Below are 23,490 nucleotides of genomic sequence, written 5' to 3'. Positions count from 1 at the left end.
AGTTGGCACCCATCATTTTCTCATAGTTTGGACTCGATAGAACCAGGATCTGCAAAAAAATCAATTTTGGCACAAAAATCCTACGGAAGTACACATCGTACCACACTATATGGCAAACAGCATTACACTGTGTAAGTTACACAGTAAGTCCTTTAACTCTGAGGACCCTGTGGTTAGACTATGGCAAACAGCAGTGCATTATGGTCTATAACACTCTACCTCAAACATTTTAGCTCGAGACCCATAAGAGAAATGACATAAACCCAAACAAATGAAAAAACAGATCTACAAGGCCACAACGTGTTGCATCAGAACACGTTGTGATCGTGTAGATCTGCTATTTTCACTACTCCTTAAAAGTTGACATGTATGCAAAGAAAAGGTCAATTTAGCTCCACTGTACCTGCATGAGTGAGTGACAAATAAAGCCTCTTGAATCATTTTGGTAACCAGTGCTATAATACAGTAAATGATATTTTACAGTTTCCAGTCAACACTTCCATTCAACACTTGTCATCACACCTGCATGACAGACCGTTTCCTACTCCTACAGACACTGTTTCTTCCTATTAAGCGATCAAAGACCTTTCAAACCGACCACATAGCTAATATTTACATAGCTAAACAATGTTTACTTACAGACGCTGCAAAGTTAAAACATGTGCCAGACAGGGAAGCGTGTGTGCTTCTGCAGCATGATGGCACAGTATTTTAAGCATGTTTTCAGACGACACAAAGCAAGTTCAGATGAGGCAGCGTACGGTATGTTCTGTATGTCACTGTCTGTCTGTTGTGGCTCAAATTACTACACAAGGCCATGAAATGATACATCGCTTAGCTTAGCTGAGATATCTCAGTGTAGGCTACATTGTCTGTGTGTGTGTGTGTGTGTGTGTGTGTGTGTGTGTGTGTGTGTGTGTGTGTGTGTGGACAGGGAATTACTACTTTGTGGGGACCTCATGTCCCCACAAAGATAGTACAATCGGAGGAAAAAAACAAGTGGGGACAAATGAATAGGTCCCCACAAGGTGTTTAGGGGTTAGGTTAGGGGTTAGGGTAGGGTTGGGGTTAGGGTTAGGGTTAAAAATTAATGGAATGTCCCCACAAAGATAGTAGACTATGTGTAATGTCCCCACAAAGTAGCAATTGCAAACCTGTGTGTGTGTGTGTGTGTGTGTGTGTGTGTGTGTGTGTGTGTGTGTGTGTGTGTGTGTGTGTGTGTGTGTGTGTGTGTGTGTGTGTGTGTGTGTGTGTGTGTGTGTGTGTGTGGGGGGGGATACCACATGAAACAAACTGACTGGCACTATGCCATCTAGGGAGTAGGGACCCTAAGTAGAACCCTCAGAGCAACTTTAAGCCTCCTCATGCTACCTTTCTTAAAGAGGCGGTGCCATAGTTTTATACTTTTTATGGTTTTCATGTATCTAGGAGGTTGACAGTGCTTCATTAGACCCTCTGGTGTGGTTGTTATGAGCAATTATGTATTCCCTTTGTATTTGGGGTTTCTTCCTGGAGGCTGACACCTTTTGGGTCAAAAGTGCTGATCCAAAAACACAGATAAAATGACATCATATAATCATCCCCTCCTCTTTTACCATTCACCCAACACTGTGGGTGTGGCCACCACCCACCATGACAACCAGGCATACTTAATGAACTGGTGGGTGTGGCCACATAAAACCATAATTTTAACTCTTTCTGTACACTTTTTTTGGAAAAACTCTTCCTCCTAGTATAATCATAATACCTGGTAATCATGTTTAGGGGGGAGGGGATCATGGCACATACAACTGCCACTTAGGTGAAAGGCTGGAAAGACAAATTTCTTGTCTTCCTGGCTTTTCACTATCACAACACTAGTCTTTTATGCATTGTAGATTGTGTCATGATCCTTGCCATATTTTGAACATACTTTCAATAGCTGATGCAACCCAGTATGGACTCAGAACGACCAGGTCATCCTCATATTTGAGGTGATTGATGACAGAGTTATCTATAAGACAGCCTGTAGAAAATAAAGAGGCAAACATTTTGAAAATGGACGATCTACAAACCTTTTTTATATGCATGTGTAACTCCCAGGATTCCTACCTGGGTCTCCCGCGTGAAAGTCTAACATCTTAACCACCAGACCAAAGGGACAAAAAGGGACATCCATTTGGACCAGGAGGAGATACAGTACTAGACTAATCTGAGGCATACCGCTGTTTCAAAACTGAACCATAACAAGACAGACCATAACATAAACAATAGCTGTCAGGCCTAGTGGAGACATTTAGATTATTTAGACTCTTACAAGCTATATGAAATATTATAATGTATTGTATAAAATATTATCATTGATGGTAAGTATAAAACGTATAGCCTACATAATGCACAAGTCAGAAAGACAGACAGACAGACAGACAGACAGACAGACAGACAGACAGACAGACAGACAGACAGACAGACAGACAGACAGACAGGCAGGCTGCTGCTATTTGTCCCTAAAAGCCTACAAGGTTTATATCAAGTGAATGTAAAACATTGAAATACTGCTGTAATTTGTTGTGTAACCCTTGCTAACCTTTCTTATGTGGACTTAGAACTAATGCATCATTCTAAAGATGTCTCTTTTGAAATGCAACACAGCTCTGTTTACACATTTCTTTATTCACACTTTTAATTGTACATACTGTTCATTGTTTTGTTTTCATTGTTTTATTCCACTTCTACTTTGGTGATTCAAAAATATGCTTTTTTTTCCTTCTTCATGGCATTAAATAAAGCCCCTATGAATGGAATTAAGGAAGAAATTGAGAAAGACATCTCTCTCTCTCTCTCGCTCTCTCTCTCTCTCTCTCTCTCTCTCTCTCTCTACTCAGACCCGTAGAAAGAGAGAGTTATGACACTTACGTCGACTCCCATTGTAAGCGTGGAAAGCGGACGTGACGTCACTATTTAGCCTACTGGAGTCTGGTGATATTCCTGCTGCTCTTCAGCCTCGTCCACCTCCATTGTAACCAAGGCATTTTCACTCGCTGGTAAGTAGACTAAATCACGTCTTTTCCTCCTTTTAACGCATTCACGGGCCTCTCCGAGTTAATTTAAGTCAATGTTAAAGTCAGTAAAGTAAATTTAAAAGTGTGAAAAAGATGTGATTTAGTCTACTTAACAGCGAGTGAAATACAATGGAGGTGGACGGGGCTGAAGAGCTGTAGGAATGTCACCAGGCTCCAGCGACGCCACTTCCGGTCTGTGGCGAGATCAAAGCGTGACACCACTCTCCTCCCCTGTACTACTCTCTCTCTACTGTGTCATAAACCGTGTGACCTTTGACCTGTTGTGTTTCCACCGTTAACAATGTAGTTCATTTAGATCAGGAAATCATTTAGATCAGGAAATTTTGCATTTTGCTAAGATATATCTTGGTAGTTTATATCTAGTTTAAATTCTATGAATTTATTTGTGAATTACATTTTCCCATCGACTTTAATGGGTAGATGCAAAAAAAAAAAAAGATACTACTCCTCTCACTGTTTTTGTGGCACTCAACCACAATATGTCACTTCGAAAGATTAAAAAAAGACGTCTCTTCTCTCGAGACATTATGGCGTCAGGTCCAGCTAGAATCATTTATTAAGTGTGCCTGCCATGCAATGCAATGGCAAAACACTTATTGTAATCCGCCATACTTATTAAGTGTGCCTGCCATGCAATGGCAAAACACTTATTGTAATCCGCCATACTTAAGTAATTAAGTTCCTTGCAAATTTCGGCACGTAATAACTGCCGCACGATTTACGCCACCGCCGCAATATATACATCAAAACGTGCGGCTCGGCCGGGAATGGGGTGCTATTACTTTTCTAAGAGAAGAGTTGTATCGTTTAATTGATATCAATTTATTAGTGAATTAATTTTACCCATTGACTTATAATGGGAATCGCAAAAAATCACATTCAATATTTTTTTTCTCGCAAACCATAGGGGCTACAGTTTCAAAACTTGGAGAGGAGATTTATAATGATATCAAGGATTAAATAAAAAATAATTTCGTCAGTTGGCCTCATGGTGGCGCTATAACAGTCCACTTTACCTTTCGGCCTGTAACTCTTGAACCGTGGGTCGGAAAATTAAAATTCCCTTTTCCCTGGATTCCTTGGGTCATGACGCATCTCCTCATATAGGCCACGCCCATTTGCGTCAGGATAGATTTTCCGCCATTTTGAATTTTCTTCAAAACACACTTTTTGCTCCTTTTCCTACATATTTTCTCCAAATGTCACAAAAATCGATACACACGATCTATGGACTCATGCGATAAACATATTTAAACGATATTTTGATAGTCCATACCGTTCTTCCGTAACAGGGTTCCAAAGTTAGCGGGAGGAGCCCGTTTTGTAAGAAGTAGCCATAAATCACAAACGAAACATCCAGTCAACACCAAATTTTAACCACAAGTGGGGGGCGCTATACTGAACATATGCCCAAAAGCATTTCCACTTCGACCTATAGGGGGCACCACAAACGCGCAAAACGTAACCGTTTCATGCCAAAACGTAACCGTTTCATGCCAAAACGTGTTTTTCAGGGGGAACGACCCTCTCAAAACGAAACACTAACACCAACCGCTACACAAGGTTGCACAGACTTAGCGAGCTGCAGGCACACTTAAAATTTCTTAGAAATTTTCTTTTCTAGTATATATATATGTTCCGACAGAATTTCGGCACGTAATAAGTGCCGCACGATTTACGCCACCGCCGCAATATATACATCAAAACGTGCGGCTCGGCCGGAATGGGGTGCTATTACTTTTCTTTCCGATCTGCGTTACTATTGCGACGTAATTCGCAAAAAACGACGCCAAAAAACCCCATTGACTTAGAATGGGGGAAACTTCGGCACGTAATAACTGCCGCACGATTTACGCCACCCCCGCAACATCAAAATGTGCGGCTCGGCCGGGAATGGTGTGCTATTACTTTTCTTTCCGATCCGCGATACGATTGCGATGTAATTCGCAAAAAACGACGCCCAAAAACCCCATTGACTTAGAATGGGGGACTCCGAAAAAAAACCAGAAACTTTGGCGCCACATAACTCTGCCATACTTTTGCCTAGCAATGTGATTTAAACTTTAAAATGCACACACAACGTTGGTCTTTTTCCGGCCAATAGGGATGAGCTGTAATTGATTAAGCCCCGCCCCCTCTATAACAGGAAGTGCCCTTCACCAAACAGGAAGTGCCTCTATAACTCATGAACCGTTTGTCGTACAGACTCGCGGCTGGTGTCATACTTTTTTTTTTTTCTCAATTTTTTTTTTCTCAAAACATTTTTTTTTCTCAAAATTTTTTTTTCTCAAAAAAAATTTTTTCTCAAATTTTTTTTTTCTCAAAAAATAGTTTTTCTCAAAAATGTTTTTTCTCAAAAAAAAAATTTCTCAAAATTTTTTTTTTCTCAAAATTTTTTTTCTCAATTTTTTTTTCTCAAAAAATTTTTTTTTCTCAAAACTTTTCTTCTCAAAAAACTTTTTTTTTCTAACAAAACAATTTTTTTTTCAAAAAAACTGTTGTTAAAGTGCGACCCGTGATAACGGCCAAAAATGCGCCAAAACGCCACTAATTAGTCGAAATGGCTGACTTCCTGTTTGGTTTCTGATTGGCTGCTGGCCTTGTGACGTGGGTAGAGCTGCGAGGGCCCGGTCATCGCTGCTTGCAGCTTTAATTCATTAATCCTGGCCTATTTCGCCAAACAGGAAGTGCCCCTCACCAAACAGGAAGTGACCCTTTTTCTCGTGAACCATTTGTCGTACAGACATGTGGGTGGTGTCATATGAAGAACAGTAATGTTAAAGCTTATGCAAACAAGGCTAATGTTAAAAAATATAACGCTAATGCTAACACCAACCGCTACACAAGGTTGCACAGACTTAGCGAGCTGCAGGCACACTTAAAATTTCGTAGAAATTTTCTTTTCTAGTTAGCAAATTGATAAGCCAGAACCTTATGGATTTATGATTCTTAATAACTTTTGATTCAGATTCTGGATCTCTAGTGCCAACATTGGCACAGGGAGGGTGATGACTGTCTGGCACACTGGCATAGGTGTGAGTGGCATGGTCACGGTCTCTGAACCTCTATGTTTGTCCATGCCTTGCCTCTGCCTCTGCCATGTCCTGCTCCTAATTCCTCCTAGCAACACAATGAAAGGAAAGGACATGTCTGCTCCTAATTCCTCCTAGCAACACAATGAAAGGAAAGGACTTGTCTGCTCCTAATCCCCCTAGCAACACAATGAAAGGAAAGGACATGTCTGCTCCTAATTCCCCCTAGCAACACAATGAAAGGAAAGGACATGTCCTTCTCCTAATTCCCCCTAGCAACACAATGAAAGGAAAGGACATGTCCTTCTCCTAATTCCCCCTAGCCACACAATGAAAGGAAAGGACATGCTTGGACGCCAGGGATGCGCCATGACACTCATGGGTGGCAAAACTCACACCGGAGGTTGGATGAATTACATGGCAGTGAATGGAGCCGGCTGCATAAGTTCATGAACAAACACTATTTATGAACGATTGCGACCATTGTCACATATTTTATGAAGATTTCCTGGCTGTGCAGAGGACAAAGATCTTCACCAGAAGTGGATCAAAAATATCAGCCTTAAGGACTTTGTTACATAAGTGGCTGAATATTTATGGGCAGAGCCCTACGATGCGACATAAAAACAACCTAGTGTCTTGCTAGTGTTTTTGTTCATTAGACTGCCATAGTTTGACTAAATAATAACTACTATTTATATAATCACATTAACGTCACGCCACAGGTGGCTTATTTTGAGCCAACACATGAGCAACAGCTTAATAACTTACTATGTTATTAACGTTAGCTGAACTTACATGAGCTGGGGGCTACGCCGCAACGTTACAGCCTGGGACCAAAACAAAACACGCATGGCTTCCCCGAGGCTGCATGCAGACATTAACTCTTTTGCCACCATGGCGAACGCTCGTCATTCTTTTCACGCCTCTATAACGAGCGTTTGCCTTTTCCCCAGCGTAGCCTGACTGAGCACATGGGGGGAGGGGTGGGTGTTTCCTGTTCTCACAGCAGCAGCTACGATCACTTTTCTGTTCGTTTTTTTCAGCCCTGGATCTAGTTTCTCTATTTCTATACCCTACAACTGGTGCAAACAAGGGACAAACTTCAGCCTTGTGCATTGGAATGGCTGCGCCCGGGCAGCTGATACTCTTTCTTTTTTTCTTCTTTTTTTATGACATTTTGTTAAATAATGGATGGATATATAAGACTATAAAACATCCATAATTGGGCAGTAAAGGAGTTAATAGTGAGTTCTATGCCCCCCCCCCCCCCAAAAAAAAAATCCTCAGGTTCCCCACCCACCCTCCCCCCAAAAAGGTTGCTTTTGTTCTTCTGTGTTATGTCAAATGTTTGTGATTCACATAAATAGCATAATCATATCTCTCTCAGCTAAGGGGTCCTTGGGCTAAATAACCAACAACTACATGGTGTACTACTTGATTGAATGGAGGCAGGACACATAACTTAAATGCTCAGTGGATGATTTATTTAGAAGGAAAATACAGCAGAATAATGTACTTTAATGTAAGACCCAAACAACCATTAGGACATTAGGACTATACAATCAAGACCATACATACTATTATAGGTAAGGTCAATTAAAAGGACATTTTACTTCAAAACACTCCTGGGGGTCATTTTAATGTTACTCAGGCTTTTGTGTTCAAGAGTTTAAGAGTACTGTAATATGAGTAATGTATGGATGTAAAGTACAATGGCAGCTAATTATTATGCTGTAGGCCCACTGTAGCAATGATCAACAATGAAATTGTAGTTTGATTTTGTCTCTATATCTCTCTATAAACCCCTATTGCCCCCGCCTGCGGCGGGCAATTGGGTTGGAGATAAAAGATCACCCCAAACGTGTTTTAAAGTGAAATTATAAGTGTAATTCTAAAAGAAAAGTGAGGGTTCCCTGCTTCATCTCTCGCTCAGCTAAGGGGTCCCTGCTTCATCTAGCTCTCAGCCAAGGGGGTCCCTGCTTCATCTAAAAGAAAAGTGAGAAAGGCTTCAGTACTTGTTGGGTAGAAGGTGAACAATCTCTTTCTACACTTCCTCCTGTGTTCATCTGCACACACCAGTGGTTCTCACACTACTTCATGTCCACAACCCCCACATTAATATGATTTATCATCTGAAAATACACATGAGCTGTGTTGTTAAAACCATTCACATTAATATGATTTTATCATCTGAAAATACACATGAGCTGTGTTGTTAAAACCATTCACATTAATATGATTTTATCATCTGAAAATCCACATGAGCTGTGTTGTTAAAACCATTCAGAAATATATGAATATCTACAAGCTCACGATGTGACGCATTGTGAACTTGTAGATCAGCTCTTTATGCCCATACGTTGAAGGGGTTAAAGTGATCTTGATGCTGTAGTAATTAATTAATAATGTGTGTGTGTGTGCGTGTGTGTGTGTGTGTGTGCGTGCTTGCGCGCGTGTGTGATTGTCAAATTCAACACTAGTTTCAAGTGTGTGCGTGTGTGTGTGTGTGTGTGTGTGTGTGTGTGTGTGTGTGTGTGTGTGTGTGTGTGTGTGTGTGTGTGTGTGTGTGTGTGTGTGTGTGTGTGTGTGTGTCGTTTTAAGTTTTAGTTTTGTTTGTTTTGTTTGTTTGTTTGTTTTTTTTGGGGGGGGGGGGTGTCATGGAGTGTAAAGGTTAGAACCAGTGGTCTACAGTACAGCAGGTCTACAGTGGGAAGAGCAGGAAGCCACTGAAAGTAGTGAAGTGTTCACTATTGTCATATACTTGATAATCGCTCCCCCTAGTCATCACATTCACTGTGTCTCCAGCATTGAGGTCCAGAATCACTGATTGGCTGGTGCTGTCCCAGCTCTGTCCTTTCTCCTTTAAGGTGCTGACTTGACGCTGGCCGTTCTTCATCAGGTTGGCCCCGATGCGGTAGGAAGGACTGGCACCACCAAAAGCTGTGAAGGTGAAGTAGTACGCCCCCTTCTGGGGAGCAGTAAAAACACCTGAGAAACATTATGAGAAACATTATGAGAAACATTATGAGAAACATTATGAGAAAACTTAGTAACTAAGTACATTTACTCAAGTACTTTACTTAAGTACAGTACTGTTTAGGTATGTATGCTTGAGTATTTCCAAATACTTTTACTTCTAGTCCACTAGCATCTCGGATCAAAATATTGTAGGCTACTTTTACTCCACTACATTTATTTGAAAACTGTATAGTTACTATAGTTACTTTGCAGGTATAAATTATAATATTATAAAACATAAAAGAACCACTTTAGAAGTACTTGTCACATCGCGACACGTTGTGAGCTTGTAGATCTGCTATGTTCAAACATTCTGTACTTTTACTTTTGTTACTTTAAGTACATTTTGATGCCAATACTTTCGTACTTTTACTCAAGTACATTTTGAATTCTGGACTTTTACTTGTAACAGAGTATTTCTATATTGCAGTATTGATACTTTCACTTAAGTAAAATATGTGAGTATTTTTACACCACTGTTCTTACTGATGAATTGAGTGCAGTAATAATGAACAAGACCACCAGGGGGTGCCACCACATCTATGTGTTAGGAACCTTTCTTTCTTTCTTCCTTTCTTTCTTTCTTTCTTTCTTTCTTTCTTTCTTTCTTTCTTTCTTTCTTTCTAAGGGGTCCCTGCTTCATCTCTTTCTCTCAGCTAAGGGGTCCCTGCTTCATCTCTCTCTCTCTCTCAGCTAAGGGGTCCCTGCTTCATCTCTCTCTCAGCTAAGGGGTCCCTGCTTCATCTCTCTCTCAGCTAAGGGGGTCCCTGCTTCATCTCTCTCTCTCAGCTAAGGGGTCCCTGCTTCATCTCTCTCTCAGCTAAGGGGTCATTGACGTGGAAAGACATCAAAGACCAGTTCTCTGAGTCTCTCAGTACCTGTGGACGGGCTGTAGGCGTTGCCGTTGTTGATGAAGACATGCTTGAACACGATGGTTACAGATGAACCAGGTCCACCGGCTCCACTTGCTAATGATGCTGAAAAGCCCACTTTGGGACCAACTGAGAACAAAGGAGAAAGAAAGCAGGGAGAAAACATTACAATTCATCTGTATTTCACTACATTTCCTTTGATATTTGTGGTTCATCCATGAATCAGTTCAATCAGTCAATACCATGTAAATAATACAATCAGATTAGCATTTAGTCTAATCCATATTATTGTCTCTAACAGGTCGAGGGCCTGGAGTCTGCACCATGTCAGTGTGTGTGTGTGTGTGTGGGTGTGTGTGTGTGTGTGTGTGTGTGTGTGTGTGTGTGTGTGTGTGTGTGTGCATGTGTGCGTGTGTGTGCGTAAATGGTAAATGGTGCATTTATATAGCGCTTTTATCCAAAGCGCTTTACAGAGATTGTGCATTACATTCACCCATTCACGCACACATTCATACGTGCATCGTGCGTGCGTGTGTGTGTGGGTGTGGGTGTGGGTGTGTATCCGTCAGTCCGTCTGTGTACAAATGATCTCCAGCTCAATTGGACCATTCAGGATTTTTCACATTGGCCTGTCATAGCGCCACCAGGAGGCTGATTTATGCAAAATAAATCAAAAGGGAGCTCAATGGATTATGTTAAATGGTAAATGGTGCATTTATATAGCGCTTTTATCCAAAGCGCTTTACAGAGATTGTGCATTACATTCACCCATTCACGCACACATTCATACACTGGTGGTGGAGGAAACCATGCAAGGCACCAACCAGCTCACCGGGAGCAATGTGGGGTTCAGAGTCTTGCCCAAGGACCCTTCGACATTATGTTACTATTGGGTATGCTAAATCAGTGGTTCCGCGACCCCCAAAATAATCCCATTTTAACTGGGGACCCCCCACCCTGATGAGCACTAAGAGTTACATTTTGTATAACATGTGAGCATGTCGGCTATTTTCAAAATTTCTGCTTCTAATATTTGACAATTTCGCCAATGTTTAAATTGCCATTTTAGAGGTATTAAAAGTCCTTACATTGTCACTTTAGAAATGTGGAGATACCCTCTATAGGCCTACACCTAAACGTTAAGTTGGTTTGTTTACTGTTGAGTGAGAAAACAATGTTGCACATTAAGTTAATCATCTGGGGACCCCCTTGGGGTCCCGACCCACAGGTTGAGAACCACTGTGCTAAATAACATACTACAAATGAGTTTAAAAAAAAGAACTTCTGGAGAGGCTTCATTTTCACGATGGCGTCCACGAAGGCTGCCGGGAGCTTATTTAATGTAAATCTCTTTTATCAATTATTTGGGGTTTCAACCATATACTGACCTATCTAATATTTGATTCATTGCAAACAGACCACTAGTGGGCGAACCCAACTTGTTTGCAATGTTTTTTTTTAAACCTTATATTCCCATACCACACCATCCCAAAAATCTAAAAATACTCACCAAGTGCACAAACATGACCAATTCCTCCCCAGTTAATAGTGATTTCACCAGGACAGACCTGTCCATATATATATATATATATATATATATATATATATATATATATATATATATATACATTTTATATATACAAATATATACGTTTTATCAGAATTCAGGATATGAAAAGAAATCTAAAATGTAGGCGTGGTTATCTGTTCTTGTGAGGCGAGGGGGCGGAGTAATTTGTGCATATCATTATATTCTGAAAGAGTTACAGAGTGACTGAGCTGTGTTGCACTTGCTGTTAGCATTTCGGAAACCATAATTAAAACTAGGCACTGCAGGTGGAAAAATGATAAAGATATTGCAACTCCAGGTATATTTTACTGGTAAAAATGTGCAAGTCTTTTACAAACAAGCTGTCTGAGCTTTTATCCACTCTTTTCTTCTTCTCTATCTACGTGCTTTGTGGACTGTTTACCGCACGTCGAGCTTCGGAGCTTCGGGCGCAGCCCCGCAGCACTGTCGGCTATTTTCTGACTGTGTGTGTGTGTGTGTGTGTGTGTGTGTGTGTGTGTGTGTGTGTGTGTGTGTGTGTGTGTGTGTGTGTGTGTGTGTGTGTGTATGTGTGTGTGTGGTGACAGTGCGCGTGCACACACACAGTCACACTTTACTTTACTTCTACGAGTACATTTTGAATTCCGGGCGTTTTCTTGTAACAGAGTGTTTCTAAATCGCAGTATTGATACTTCCAAGTCCAACATGTAACCAGTGTTTCCACTGAGTCCAACTGAACAGCCCCACGGTCGGGGAGGAACAGCAGCAGCAGCTTCCAGACGCATAACAGCGTTCTCTCACGGGCCACGGCATGTAAACACGGTGGTGCTCGGAACGAGACAACAGTATATCAGACTAAAACCATTGAAAATACTATACACTCCGAGTAGTGAGAGAGAACCAGGAAACAGACAGTCACTACACAGTGTGACTGCGGGTCATAGAGTTATAGTATAGAGAGGACACCGGATATCCCGCCTGTCCACTTGCATTGAGTTGCTCAACCAGTGAATGAAGCGTTCTTCCATGTTTGAAACGCCTCTGAAACGTGACGTAGTGGGGCTCAAGTGACGCGTTTTGCGTCATCTATTTTGTTCATGGACGCGCTGGGGCTCCAATTCATGAACGAGCACTTCCAAATGAAAACGCATAGACATACACTTAGCAAAACATGTGTAAAATATTCATATTCTGTAATCATGTTCTTTGAAATTGGGCAAGGTAAGGCTTCAAAATGTGGCCACATTGTGTTTTCCAGATCTTATATGATAATAACAGTGTTATGCAGCCATCTATTTATAGAAAATATTTAGGCGAGAATTAAAAACGTTCTATTCCAGTAAGTTCAAACTTGCATTACTCAATGTCAGTTGCACACAGAGTGATTATCTTTTCTGGGGAAAAAAATTCAAAATGTTTCCTTCAAAATTTGATTGATTGATTGATTGATTGATTGATTGATTGACAACAAGCATATGTACAAAACAAAGAAGCACATTTGAGTCAAAAGGATGTAACAAGAAATCCCAGAGGCTTATTGCCATTGTTGTCCCATAAATACAGTGGAAAAATAAAAAACAATAAAGTACATAGAATTTAGAAATTCAGTTCCATGTAGTATTTAGATAACTCTTCAGAGAGGACTTAAAACTAGAATTAGATCCAATCAATTGTGTGACTGTCTATTCCATGTCATAGCTGCAGAATACAAAAAAGAGGCCATGCCCATGCAATGCATCTGCAAAAATGGTTTAAAAACAACAATCAATTTACTTTGGGTATGCTGTGTATATGTATATGTATATATTTCTATTGATTACTCACACCATGGAGAATTGATTTCAATAATATCTTTTTCGTATTTGTCGCATTTCTAAGACAAAAAGATTTATTGATTCCGGATGGGGACCCGAATGCATTTGGAATCATTGGGGGTAAATTTATTGAAATCAAATTATTGTCTTAAGAATAAAATAATAATAATAATAAAAAAGAATATATAAAAAATAAAATAAATAAATATATATATATATATATATATATATATATATATATATATACACATGGAGACTTGAATTCATATATATATATATATGTATATTGTTGAGAATAAGCTGACCAACTGACCCCCCGAGAGGCACACGCCCCAGCTCACAGCACACCAGCACCTCACGCGGTCGGGTTTACAATACTGTTACGCTGCTGAGCGGTGGCTTCAGGGGTTCACTGGCGGCTTACCCCACCCTCAGACCACGACTGTGCGCTACTACAATCGGCTGAGGGGATTTTCTACAAGCACAGCAAAAGTATAGATTCCTTGTCTGTCCGATCCAAAAAGAAGAGAGCCCGTATTTTAGGCGCTTTCCTTTTTTATACCCCAGAGATGCATGGGGGGGCGGCACAGCCCCCCCACCCATCCGTTCAGAGTGTACGTGACAGTTAGCCATCCTGCAAGATCTGCAGGACGAAGACAAAGATACATTTTCCACCATGATGCAACATTCGGTGACAAACTCTTTGGTCAAAGTTCATACACTACAGTATGTCTATCTTCTATCTGCCCCCGCTATAACCCCAGGTGGCTTGTGGTTAAACGCTTCTCTAGCAATCACTTGCGTCACGGGCTGTGTGGCACATTCTTCAGAGAAGACAGATAGTACATACAGGAAGTTACAAGAGGTGCAAAAGCCCCACAATATCACATACTACTCCGTTGTCTGTTCATGCACAAAGTCAATCAGTTGTTTCCAACCTAACAGTATAACTGCATGCAATGCTCTGATAACTAAGTTACAACAGTGAACCTTATTATCATTGGGTTTCTCAGATGTGTACTGTTAAGCAACACCTATCACTATCTATGTAATCAGATTTATTACTAAATCATAACCCTCATTTCCCCCTGTCCTAACCCTCCACCTGGCGAGCGGCCATTCCTCTGACCCCGGGCATGGACATGTGCGGGCTCTCAACACCCCCTCATGGCCGGTTGCCTCTCCACGACGAATCCTCCTTGTACACCCCCAGGCCTGAGCTAAGACAACACACACTCATTCTATAGGATTCAGCACAAGTATTGGATGGGAACATCAGGTCATGTTTCAGTCTAAATCTAAGCAAACAGCACATCTCCATTATACATGTCATAGCCTATAAGAAAACATCACAATATCAAGGGTATTATGTCATAGCCTATATAAGAAACCATCACAATATAAATGGTATTATTATCATTATTATCATCATTTTTCCATTTTTCTTTCTTTTCTTTTCTTCTTTTTTTTACTTCCACACATCACATGTGATTCGGGCTTCGACCCTCACACCCCGCACCATTCTGATACGAAGTCCCGTATGAAGGCCATCCCTGACCCCCATAAGGGTCATAGTAGATCGGCTGGGCCGCCCCGCTGGCTGCAGGTGGGCCATATGCCGGTGTGCCGTAGACCTGCGTTGAAGGTGGTGGCGGATTGACCTGCTGCTGAGCTGGTGGCAGGTTGGCCAACTGCTGAGCTGGTTGCGGGTTGACCTGCTGGACGGGTGGTTGTGGGTTGACCTGCTGGGGAGGTGGTTGTGGGATGACCTGCTGGTGAGCCGGAGGATGAGAGTGGGTCCAACCGCTCCGGTCCTGTCTGGAGGCCCGGTAGTCACCATGGTCACCGCTCCACTCATGGCGTGACGGACGGTAGCCTCCCTGGTCCCCACCCCACTCTTGGCGAGAAGGACGGTAGCCTCCCTGGTCACCACCCCACTCTTGGCGAGAAGGACGGTAGCCTCCCTGGTCACCACCCCACTCCTGGCGGTAAGGGCGGTAGCCTCCTTGGTCGCCGCCCCACTCTGGGCGGGGAGCCCGGTAGCCTCCCTGGTCTCCGCCCCACTCCGGGCGGGGCGGGCAGGGCCCCTGTCCAGTACTGTCCTCTCGGTTCGACGGCTCGAGGTGATCGCCCTGGCGCTTCTTTTTCTTCTTCTTGCGTCGGCCTGAGCCAGCCGGTATGGACTGCTCTGAGGTCCCAACAGTGTGGCCCTCACCCGACCCCCGTGGGGGTCCATCTCCTGTCTGGCGAGCCACCACTGCTTTCGGTACAGGCTTAGGGACGGCTGGAACTTCTACCTCCCCTCCGCCCGATTTCTTCTCTCTCGGGCCTCTACCAGGCATGTAACTGCAGCCGGTAACAAACTCGAAATTCAAGGGCTGTGGGCATGGTCCCAAGATGGCGACTGTCTCGAACAAGCCGCCCTCTTTAGGTAGCAATGCTTCCACGCTCGCCCAGATTTGGCCTTTCTTAATGTCACCTTCGAGTACCATATAGGTGGTCACTCTGGCCGGGGTGATGTCACCCCAGCCCTCCCCCTCAAGGAACGCAAACGTGACACCTTTCCTCTCGGACTGGGTGTCCAGGTTGGCTAAAGCCCGTGGCCCTAGTTCGTTGAAAGGGCCCCAGTATGGCCTTCGTCCGGGAATAACTCCAGCAATGGTTTCCCAGACTCTCGGATTTTCCAGCGCACTGTCCTGCAATCTTAAACCTTGCAGGGTGCAGAGCTGCAAACGCTGCTTCTTCCCCATGGTCCCCGTCTGCACCTTCCGATGGAGCCAGGCCCCCTTGGGCGCTGCATTTCTTCCTCCGGAGGGTGGGGGGTCCACCAGTATCACTTCGGACGCGGAGGACGGCGCCGGAATGGGTCCACTCACAATCTGCAGTGGACTCCCCGAGCCTGTCCGCGTCTCACTCGGTTCAGGGCTCTCAGGCTCCTGTGGTTCGGCACTCGGAAGGCCGCTCTCCTCCTCAGCGTGGAGGTGGATGACCTCCGCCTCCCCAGTATTCGACACTTGTAGCATTGTCTTCCCCGAGCTACTGTCACCTACTTTCAGCAAGCACTGCGGTTCTGTGCTCACTCACTCTATTCTGGCATCTGTGGTGACCTACTTATAGGCTGTCTCCACTCACTCCTCCCCCTCAAAGGGAGGATGTGACTTCTCGGGCCCCTGCCTGGGGTCCAGGCAGCTCGCTGAGGCGTCCCTATCGGACCATTACTCTCCGTTGACGAGACCGTCGGGTCCTGCAGCCCCGGGTCCGGAGGTCGCGGAGAGGATCGCCTCAGGCTCCTCTGGATAACTCCTATCACCCGCTCCCTCTGAGCTTCCGGGAGGCTGGACATAAGAAGCTCCAACTCCCGACCAAACTCGTCGAAATTCGCGCGAGGGGAAAGCGGTCTCTCGACAGCCGCCATTTACTGTTCTTCGGCAGTGGCTGCAATGTTTCACAGCTCTCCTCCTGCCTCTGTGACAATCTGCTCTTATTGCCACACCACTCTTCAAAGTACAATGAAAGAGAGAAATGCTCAGTGAGATCAGTGAGATCCATGACGCGTGCTCACTCTGCACCTGCCATAGGTCATGACCTACTTAAAGCTTATCTCTGCCTCCTCTCCCCCCCTCACCTCTCTGGCGAGGAGAGAATTTCCATTCTCGCACATGCAACAGTGTATGTGCTAACCTTTTCATTGTCTCAACGACCATCGGCAACCTCCCCCCCCCCATGCGAGTACTAAGCACGGGTGGGGTGTAGTGCCATTGCATTCGCGTTTGGGGATTAACCATCGCTTTAGACAGCCCTAAGGCTATCACCAGAGCAATAGCGATCCCCGCTACTTTACATGACAATTAAAATATCTGTACTGTGACACTTTTCTTTCTTTCTTTCTTTCTTTCTTTCTTTCTTTCTATCTGCTTCCGGTGATATCCCTGGAGGAGATGCAGGTTCTGGCTGGGGGGAGTCAGGTTCTAGTAGCCTAAACTCCATTTCGGGCTGACCCTGTGTCCTCCGCCCCCTCTTCCGTCCTCCTGCAGGGAGGATGGAATACAGGGAAAGACAGGATCAGTCCCTACCCTGACATCCCCTTCCCTTTGGACCGAAACCTCCTCCAGCAACCGCCCCTACCACTGGGTTGCATAATCCTAGCCTTCCTCTTCTCCAGCTTCCTCTGCGTCTCCGCCTTGGTGCCCTTCTCGGGCACTTCCGGCGAAAAGCTGGTGGACATCGACACTACGCTCCCATCACTTGTGGTGTCGAGCACGATCACACATTTCGCCCAGACAAAACCCTTGTGGTTATCCAGGCTGACACCTCCGTTGGTCATAAGTTCACTTGCGGTGCCCTTCTTCCCAAACGGGGCCTCCTTCACCTTAAGGTGCCATACCAAACATTCCCTCCGCAACCTCTGGTGCTTGTATCGGGAATGTTCAGTCAGCCAATCCCATTCTCCGCCCGCCCCACTACGTCCGGTAGCGAATTCGTTGGGCTCACACTGTATCTTTAACTGGTGCCGAGCAGCTAACATGCTCTTGATCAGAACAGGGACCGACATACAAACGGCTCTTCCCCTAATGGCCTCGTTCTCTAGACCATCAGGAGTCCTGCCCAGCACCAATGCACGAGGAGGTGTGTCTGCAATTAACAGCATTTCCGACCCCTTCATCGTGTTAACCTGGCTCTTCCGGGATGGATTCCACGGGGGAAAATGCCCGTTCACCATCCTCTCGATTTCCGAGAGCAGGAGGAAGTCAAGGTCCTCCGTGCTCCCGCGGAACCATATTTTGTCTTTTCCTAGCAAAGTTTCCCGTGCCAGGGCTTTTCCAGGGTGCAGGAAGCCTTCACCCCGATTTATATGTATTCCAGAGAAAACTCTGACCCCCTCATGGAGAGGGCAAGGGAACAGATGTGTCCCATCCCAGCAACACTTACACTCTTTGACTTGGCTGCTGGGCATGGGAGGATAACTGGAGACGGCCGTCCGGCCACCCCACGCAAGATAACAATCCCTGCACAGCAGCACGCGGCACCCTCTAGGGCCTTCACGTGCCCCGATGAGCTCTAAACCACCGGCCCCCAGCTTGGTCGCCCCGCCTGGGGGGACCTCCCTTGGTTTGGCCCTCTGTGGTCCACTCCACCGGGTCACGCCCACTGGCAGGGAACACAAAACACAATCACCTAACATCATCAACGCCCACCTTAGTGGGCGTTTGCGATACTCCTCTCTGGGGAGATACCCCACTTTTGTTGATTTCGCCACTCCATCCTCAATCGCAAGCCAAACGTTTTTACCATCTATACCAGGAGACAGTGCAATAAAAACCTTCATCCCTGCGCACCTCAGAGCGAAAGGCAGACCATCCCCGCCCGACAGGAGACCAAGGCACTGACCCGGCATAGCACTGCTACACCCCGACAGGTCAGCGTCAGGGCCTCGGGCTAGGCCGCACTTAAGATCCTCGGCAGCAGCCATGCTACTCACTCAGTCTTCCCAACCTGATCTACGTGGACTTATACCAAAATCTTCCACTGCTGTCGGTTAGGGCCAAGGACTGCTCTATTCAAGAATAGGGCTATGATCAATGATCTCGTCCTTGGCTTCGTACCTCGGCGCCGGATTCCTGGCGCGCAATTCCCTGTGCACCCCCAAGACTTCACCTGGGGATCAGGGAAAGAGAAAGACCCATTAACTGGTGGATTTCTCTTTCTCTCCCTTTCTAGGTTACCTGCATCTTGAGAGGGCCCGGTAGGTCCCGTGAGCCCTCCTGCAGCTTCATCAATTTTCATGAAGCAGACCGGTGCCTTCGCCGGCCTATTTGAACTTATGTTCTGCGGTATATTAATACCTGGTAGCTCCCCTTCGCCGGCTCTGCGAAGGGATACCGAGACCACTGGATCTGGGCTGGACTGTTCCAAAGTGGTCTATGCACTATGCTTCTCCCGCCCCCTTAGGGGCCTTTATGGCGAACATTTCGCCAGCCCATTTCAAATTCCAGTGGGAATCATGACCTAATATTAACATCTATTTACATTATTTTTTACTAACATTATCACTATTCATTAGGTATCTATTTATTTATTTATTTTAACTATGATTATTATAATTATTACCATTTATAACAACGCAACAACACAACAACAACAACGCAAAAATCACCAGTTTTGTGAACTGAACTAAGCGACAACAATAACGGCCAAAAACGCAATAACTAATTGAAAACACGCCCTTGGGTCTATACCATAAAACTAAAATAATCTAACTGGCCCACTATAAAAAAATAATATAAACAGAGAATCAAAACAAAAACGAACTAATCTACTGCATAAAGAAAAACATCCAACAACATATAGCCCGGCCTCTACGGCTATTTTACCCGGCTCTATAAGTGTTGGTTTGCTGCACCTCACTTTAGCCTATGCCACACAGTCTCGAATAACCGGTATGGCGGTACTCGGCGGCGCAGCCTCCAACAGTCCAACTCCCATGTCCACCATCCTACACTCCCGCACCACATGCCACACTGCACTGCCTGCCCACATCCCCAACGTGCGGGTTCCCTGCCACACCAGAATGTGCACCTTCTGCGTGACAGAGAATCCACACGCCGCAAATGCAAACACACAACCCAGCCCGACAAACAGTGACAGAACGCACGACCATGAACACCAGAATCGGCCCGCCGAGAGCCTGCTCCGCCCCACGGCTGCTCACATTAGTTGGGATCTGATCCCCACATTTCTGAGGTATTTCGGCAGCTACAGCCCAAGCTGTAATTTCGTTTTAGTGCCCTAGATCTGGCATGCTCGGTGAACAGGGCCCACTCACCCCCTTAGCAGTACTTCTCTCCAGAGCCGGCAATGGTCTCCTTTGATACTGCATGAAATGTCGGGTGAGTAGGACGTTCACACAGGCCCCACAGATGTTGCGATAAGGGGGCAGGTCAGGCGTCGCGGTATGCTGAATTTTACGAATAACCTCTGCCAGCGTGGCATGAGACACCAGTAGCTCAATCCGGAGGTTACCTACATCTCTTTCCAGGGCATTTAAGAATGCCCAGATGGACGCTCCCTGGTCATATCCGTAGGCGTCGCATCCAAATAGAGTCATCACCAACCGTGCAACAAAGCGCGCATTAGCAAATCTAAACAGTTTAGCATAGTACCTGTCTAACTTTAGCTGCTGCTCGCGTACTGTCATTCCATGCTTACATTTAGTCAACGCCACATGTATAATTTGTGTATAACCCATGTCTCTCATCGCATGGGCGTCCGTGAGCACTATGTGCTCGTCAGCCAGCGGTGGACCAGTCACCGGGTGTACATACCTCCGGCATTCCTGTTTGAGGGTCGACCCTGCCAGGTTCTCAACTGACTGGGCCATTCCCCCTCCACCGCTTAATCGCTCATTTGTGGGATTCACTACCCACGCGGGCCTTGTAATAGGCCGAATCTCCTCTATTCTCTCTCCCCGGACAATCAGCCTTGACATGGCTCTGTTCGTGGCTGGGTAGTCACGGGGAGGTATTTGTAATACTCGCGGAACCAATTCCGCACTTTGACCATTCGATGGCTGGGGGTGTTCAAGCAGAAGGGGTGTTTCTAGTGAAAACTCCTCTCTCCGTTGCTCCCACTCCCAGGGGACCCATATCTGGTCCCCTGCCCAACTCTCAAGGCCTCTTGGGCCTTGACATTCTTGTTTCGTTTCCTCCCCTGCGGGAAGCCACTTCGCATGGCCGTGTCCGCCTTGTTCGGCAAACCCCTCTTCTCCCCGGTCGGGGAAACCTAGTAACCGTCCTAGTTCTAGGTACTCATTGTGACCGTCTAGGCATGCACCAGAGACGGTCGACACCACCAAAGGTGGCCTTGAATCAGGCATACACTCGCCTGGATTCAAGTGGGTGGTAGCCATTGTAAATTGGCGAGTCCTGACTTCTCTCTATTCTATGAGTCCCTGACAGAGATACTTGTGTCTCCCACCGGAGCCTGCTCGGCGCGCTTTCCGAGCCCCTGTTTTCACTCTGGTCGTGTGGATACTCGCCCGGATACAGCACACTGTTAGAACTAGAGTATTATATGTACCACTACCCGTACATATAATAAGAAGTCCCCGTCAATAACAATCCTACCACCATGCGGAGTAGATTATATGTTGTGGCCGGTGGCTACTAAATACCCCCTCTGAATGATTGCTAAAATAATCAACCTGTCAATTATTCACACCATCAAAGAGAGGGTCAAGACCCAGGGACGCCATGTTGAGAATAAGCTGACCAACTGACCCCCCGAGAGGCACACGCCCCAGCTCACAGCACACCAGCACCTCACGCGGTCGGGTTTACAATACTGTTACGCTGCTGAGCGGTGGCTTCAGGGGTTCACTGGCGGCTTACCCCACCCTCAGACCACGACTGTGCGCTACTACAATCGGCTGAGGGGATTTTCTACAAGCACAGCAAAAGTATAGATTCCTTGTCTGTCCGATCCAAAAAGAAGAGAGCCCGTATTTTAGGCGCTTTCCTTTTTTATACCCCAGAGATGCATGGGGGGGCGGCACAGCCCCCCCACCCATCCGTTCAGAGTGTACGTGACAGTTAGCCATCCTGCAAGATCTGCAGGACGAAGACAAAGATACATTTTCCACCATGATGCAACATTCGGTGACAAACTCTTTGGTCAAAGTTCATACACTACAGTATGTCTATCTTCTATCTGCCCCCGCTATAACCCCAGGTGGCTTGTGGTTAAACGCTTCTCTAGCAATCACTTGCGTCACGGGCTGTGTGGCACATTCTTCAGAGAAGACAGATAGTACATACAGGAAGTTACAAGAGGTGCAAAAGCCCCACAATATCACATACTACTCCGTTGTCTGTTCATGCACAAAGTCAATCAGTTGTTTCCAACCTAACAGTATAACTGCATGCAATGCTCTGATAACTAAGTTACAACAGTGAACCTTATTATCATTGGGTTTCTCAGATGTGTACTGTTAAGCAACACCTATCACTATCTATGTAATCAGATTTATTACTAAATCATAACCCTCATTTCCCCCTGTCCTAACCCTCCACCTGGCGAGCGGCCATTCCTCTGACCCCGGGCATGGACATGTGCGGGCTCTCAACATATATATATATATATATATATATATATATATATATATATAGATAGATAGATAGATAGATAGATAGATAGATAGATAGATATGAATTCAAGTCTCCATGGCGTGAGTAATCAATAGAAAAAAAGTCATTTTGTCATTTTCAACTACTCCTTTAAAGGACAACTTTGTTTTTTTAGGGGTTCATATTTTATGAGATTTTAATTAGTAGTGTTACTGTAAAGAAATCGCTGGCTTATTGTGTCTAAAAAGACATATTTAGACATTTGCACACATGCCCCCAACCACTGAAATCAAGGTCATTAAAATTGCTAAATCGATAGAAAGCAGTAAATGAAAACATTTTAACACTCATCTTTTATTTTTTCTACTTACAATCTAAAATATGAACCGTTGTTGTAAAAACAAACAAAGTTGTCCTGTAACTTACCATCTCTCTTGAGGTTTCCGAGGTCATTGTTGAAGGTGGTCAGTTGTGCTTCAGTTTCTCGCTGCTGTGTTGTCACCTTAGATGTGAGATCTGTGGACACATTAAGACATCCAGTAAAAAGGCTTCTCTGAATGCTTTGAGTTAAATCCCCACTGCACAGCGAGCACAAAATGATCTACAGTTTAGCATTAAAACCAACTGACAAACTAGCAATAATAGTCCAGACATCTACTTGTAATAAAGACATGGCTTCATGTTGTAAAAACATTCAGGTCTGACTATCAGTAAGACACCCTAAGGGTGAAAAGCGACCTCACCCAGAATTCGCACAGGACGGAATTCATTTGCAAGTGTGATTCAAGTTGCGGTTGCTTGTTTAAGTTGGATAAAATGTGGACAAAATATTTTCCCAAATATGGATATGACTGACCTCTGACATCATAGATGTCTTAAGTTATAGACCACATGAGACTCACACAATATGTCCATATATGGGCATTGCTATATTGATGACATCAGGGATCTCCATATATGGGCATAAAAGGGATTCTGTTAGTGTGGTTCCCCTAAAGCTGCGTCCAAACCTGAAGCT

The 23,490-nt window shown here is 44.8% G+C and overlaps 1 protein-coding gene across 3 annotated transcripts in view; it reads right to left on the bottom strand.

Moving 5' to 3' along the window:
• The window catches only part of LOC308281962 (uncharacterized protein), a 90,016-nt gene that overhangs the window by 47,133 nt on the left and 19,393 nt on the right, over positions 1 to 23,490 (bottom strand). For 2 of the 3 annotated variants that reach the window (XM_080722308.1, XM_080722309.1), the window contains 3 exons: positions 22,899 to 22,988; positions 9,994 to 10,116; positions 8,589 to 9,085 (listed from right to left, as the gene is read on the bottom strand). The exons of the other annotated variant lie outside the window; for it this stretch is intronic. In XM_080722308.1, the coding sequence (XP_080578434.1) occupies positions 8,799 to 9,085; positions 9,994 to 10,116; positions 22,899 to 22,988 (500 nt within the window). In that variant the 3' untranslated portion in view covers positions 8,589 to 8,798. Of the gene's footprint in view, positions 1 to 8,588; positions 9,086 to 9,993; positions 10,117 to 22,898; positions 22,989 to 23,490 lie in introns of those variants that run through there. 3 annotated transcript variants of the gene reach the window in all.

The sequence above is a fragment of the Nannobrachium achirus genome, assembly GCF_963921795.1.
Source record: "Nannobrachium achirus genome assembly, chromosome: 3".
Classification (NCBI taxonomy): domain Eukaryota; kingdom Metazoa; phylum Chordata; class Actinopteri; order Myctophiformes; family Myctophidae; genus Nannobrachium; species Nannobrachium achirus.
This window is presented reverse-complemented; position numbering and strand designations above follow the sequence as displayed.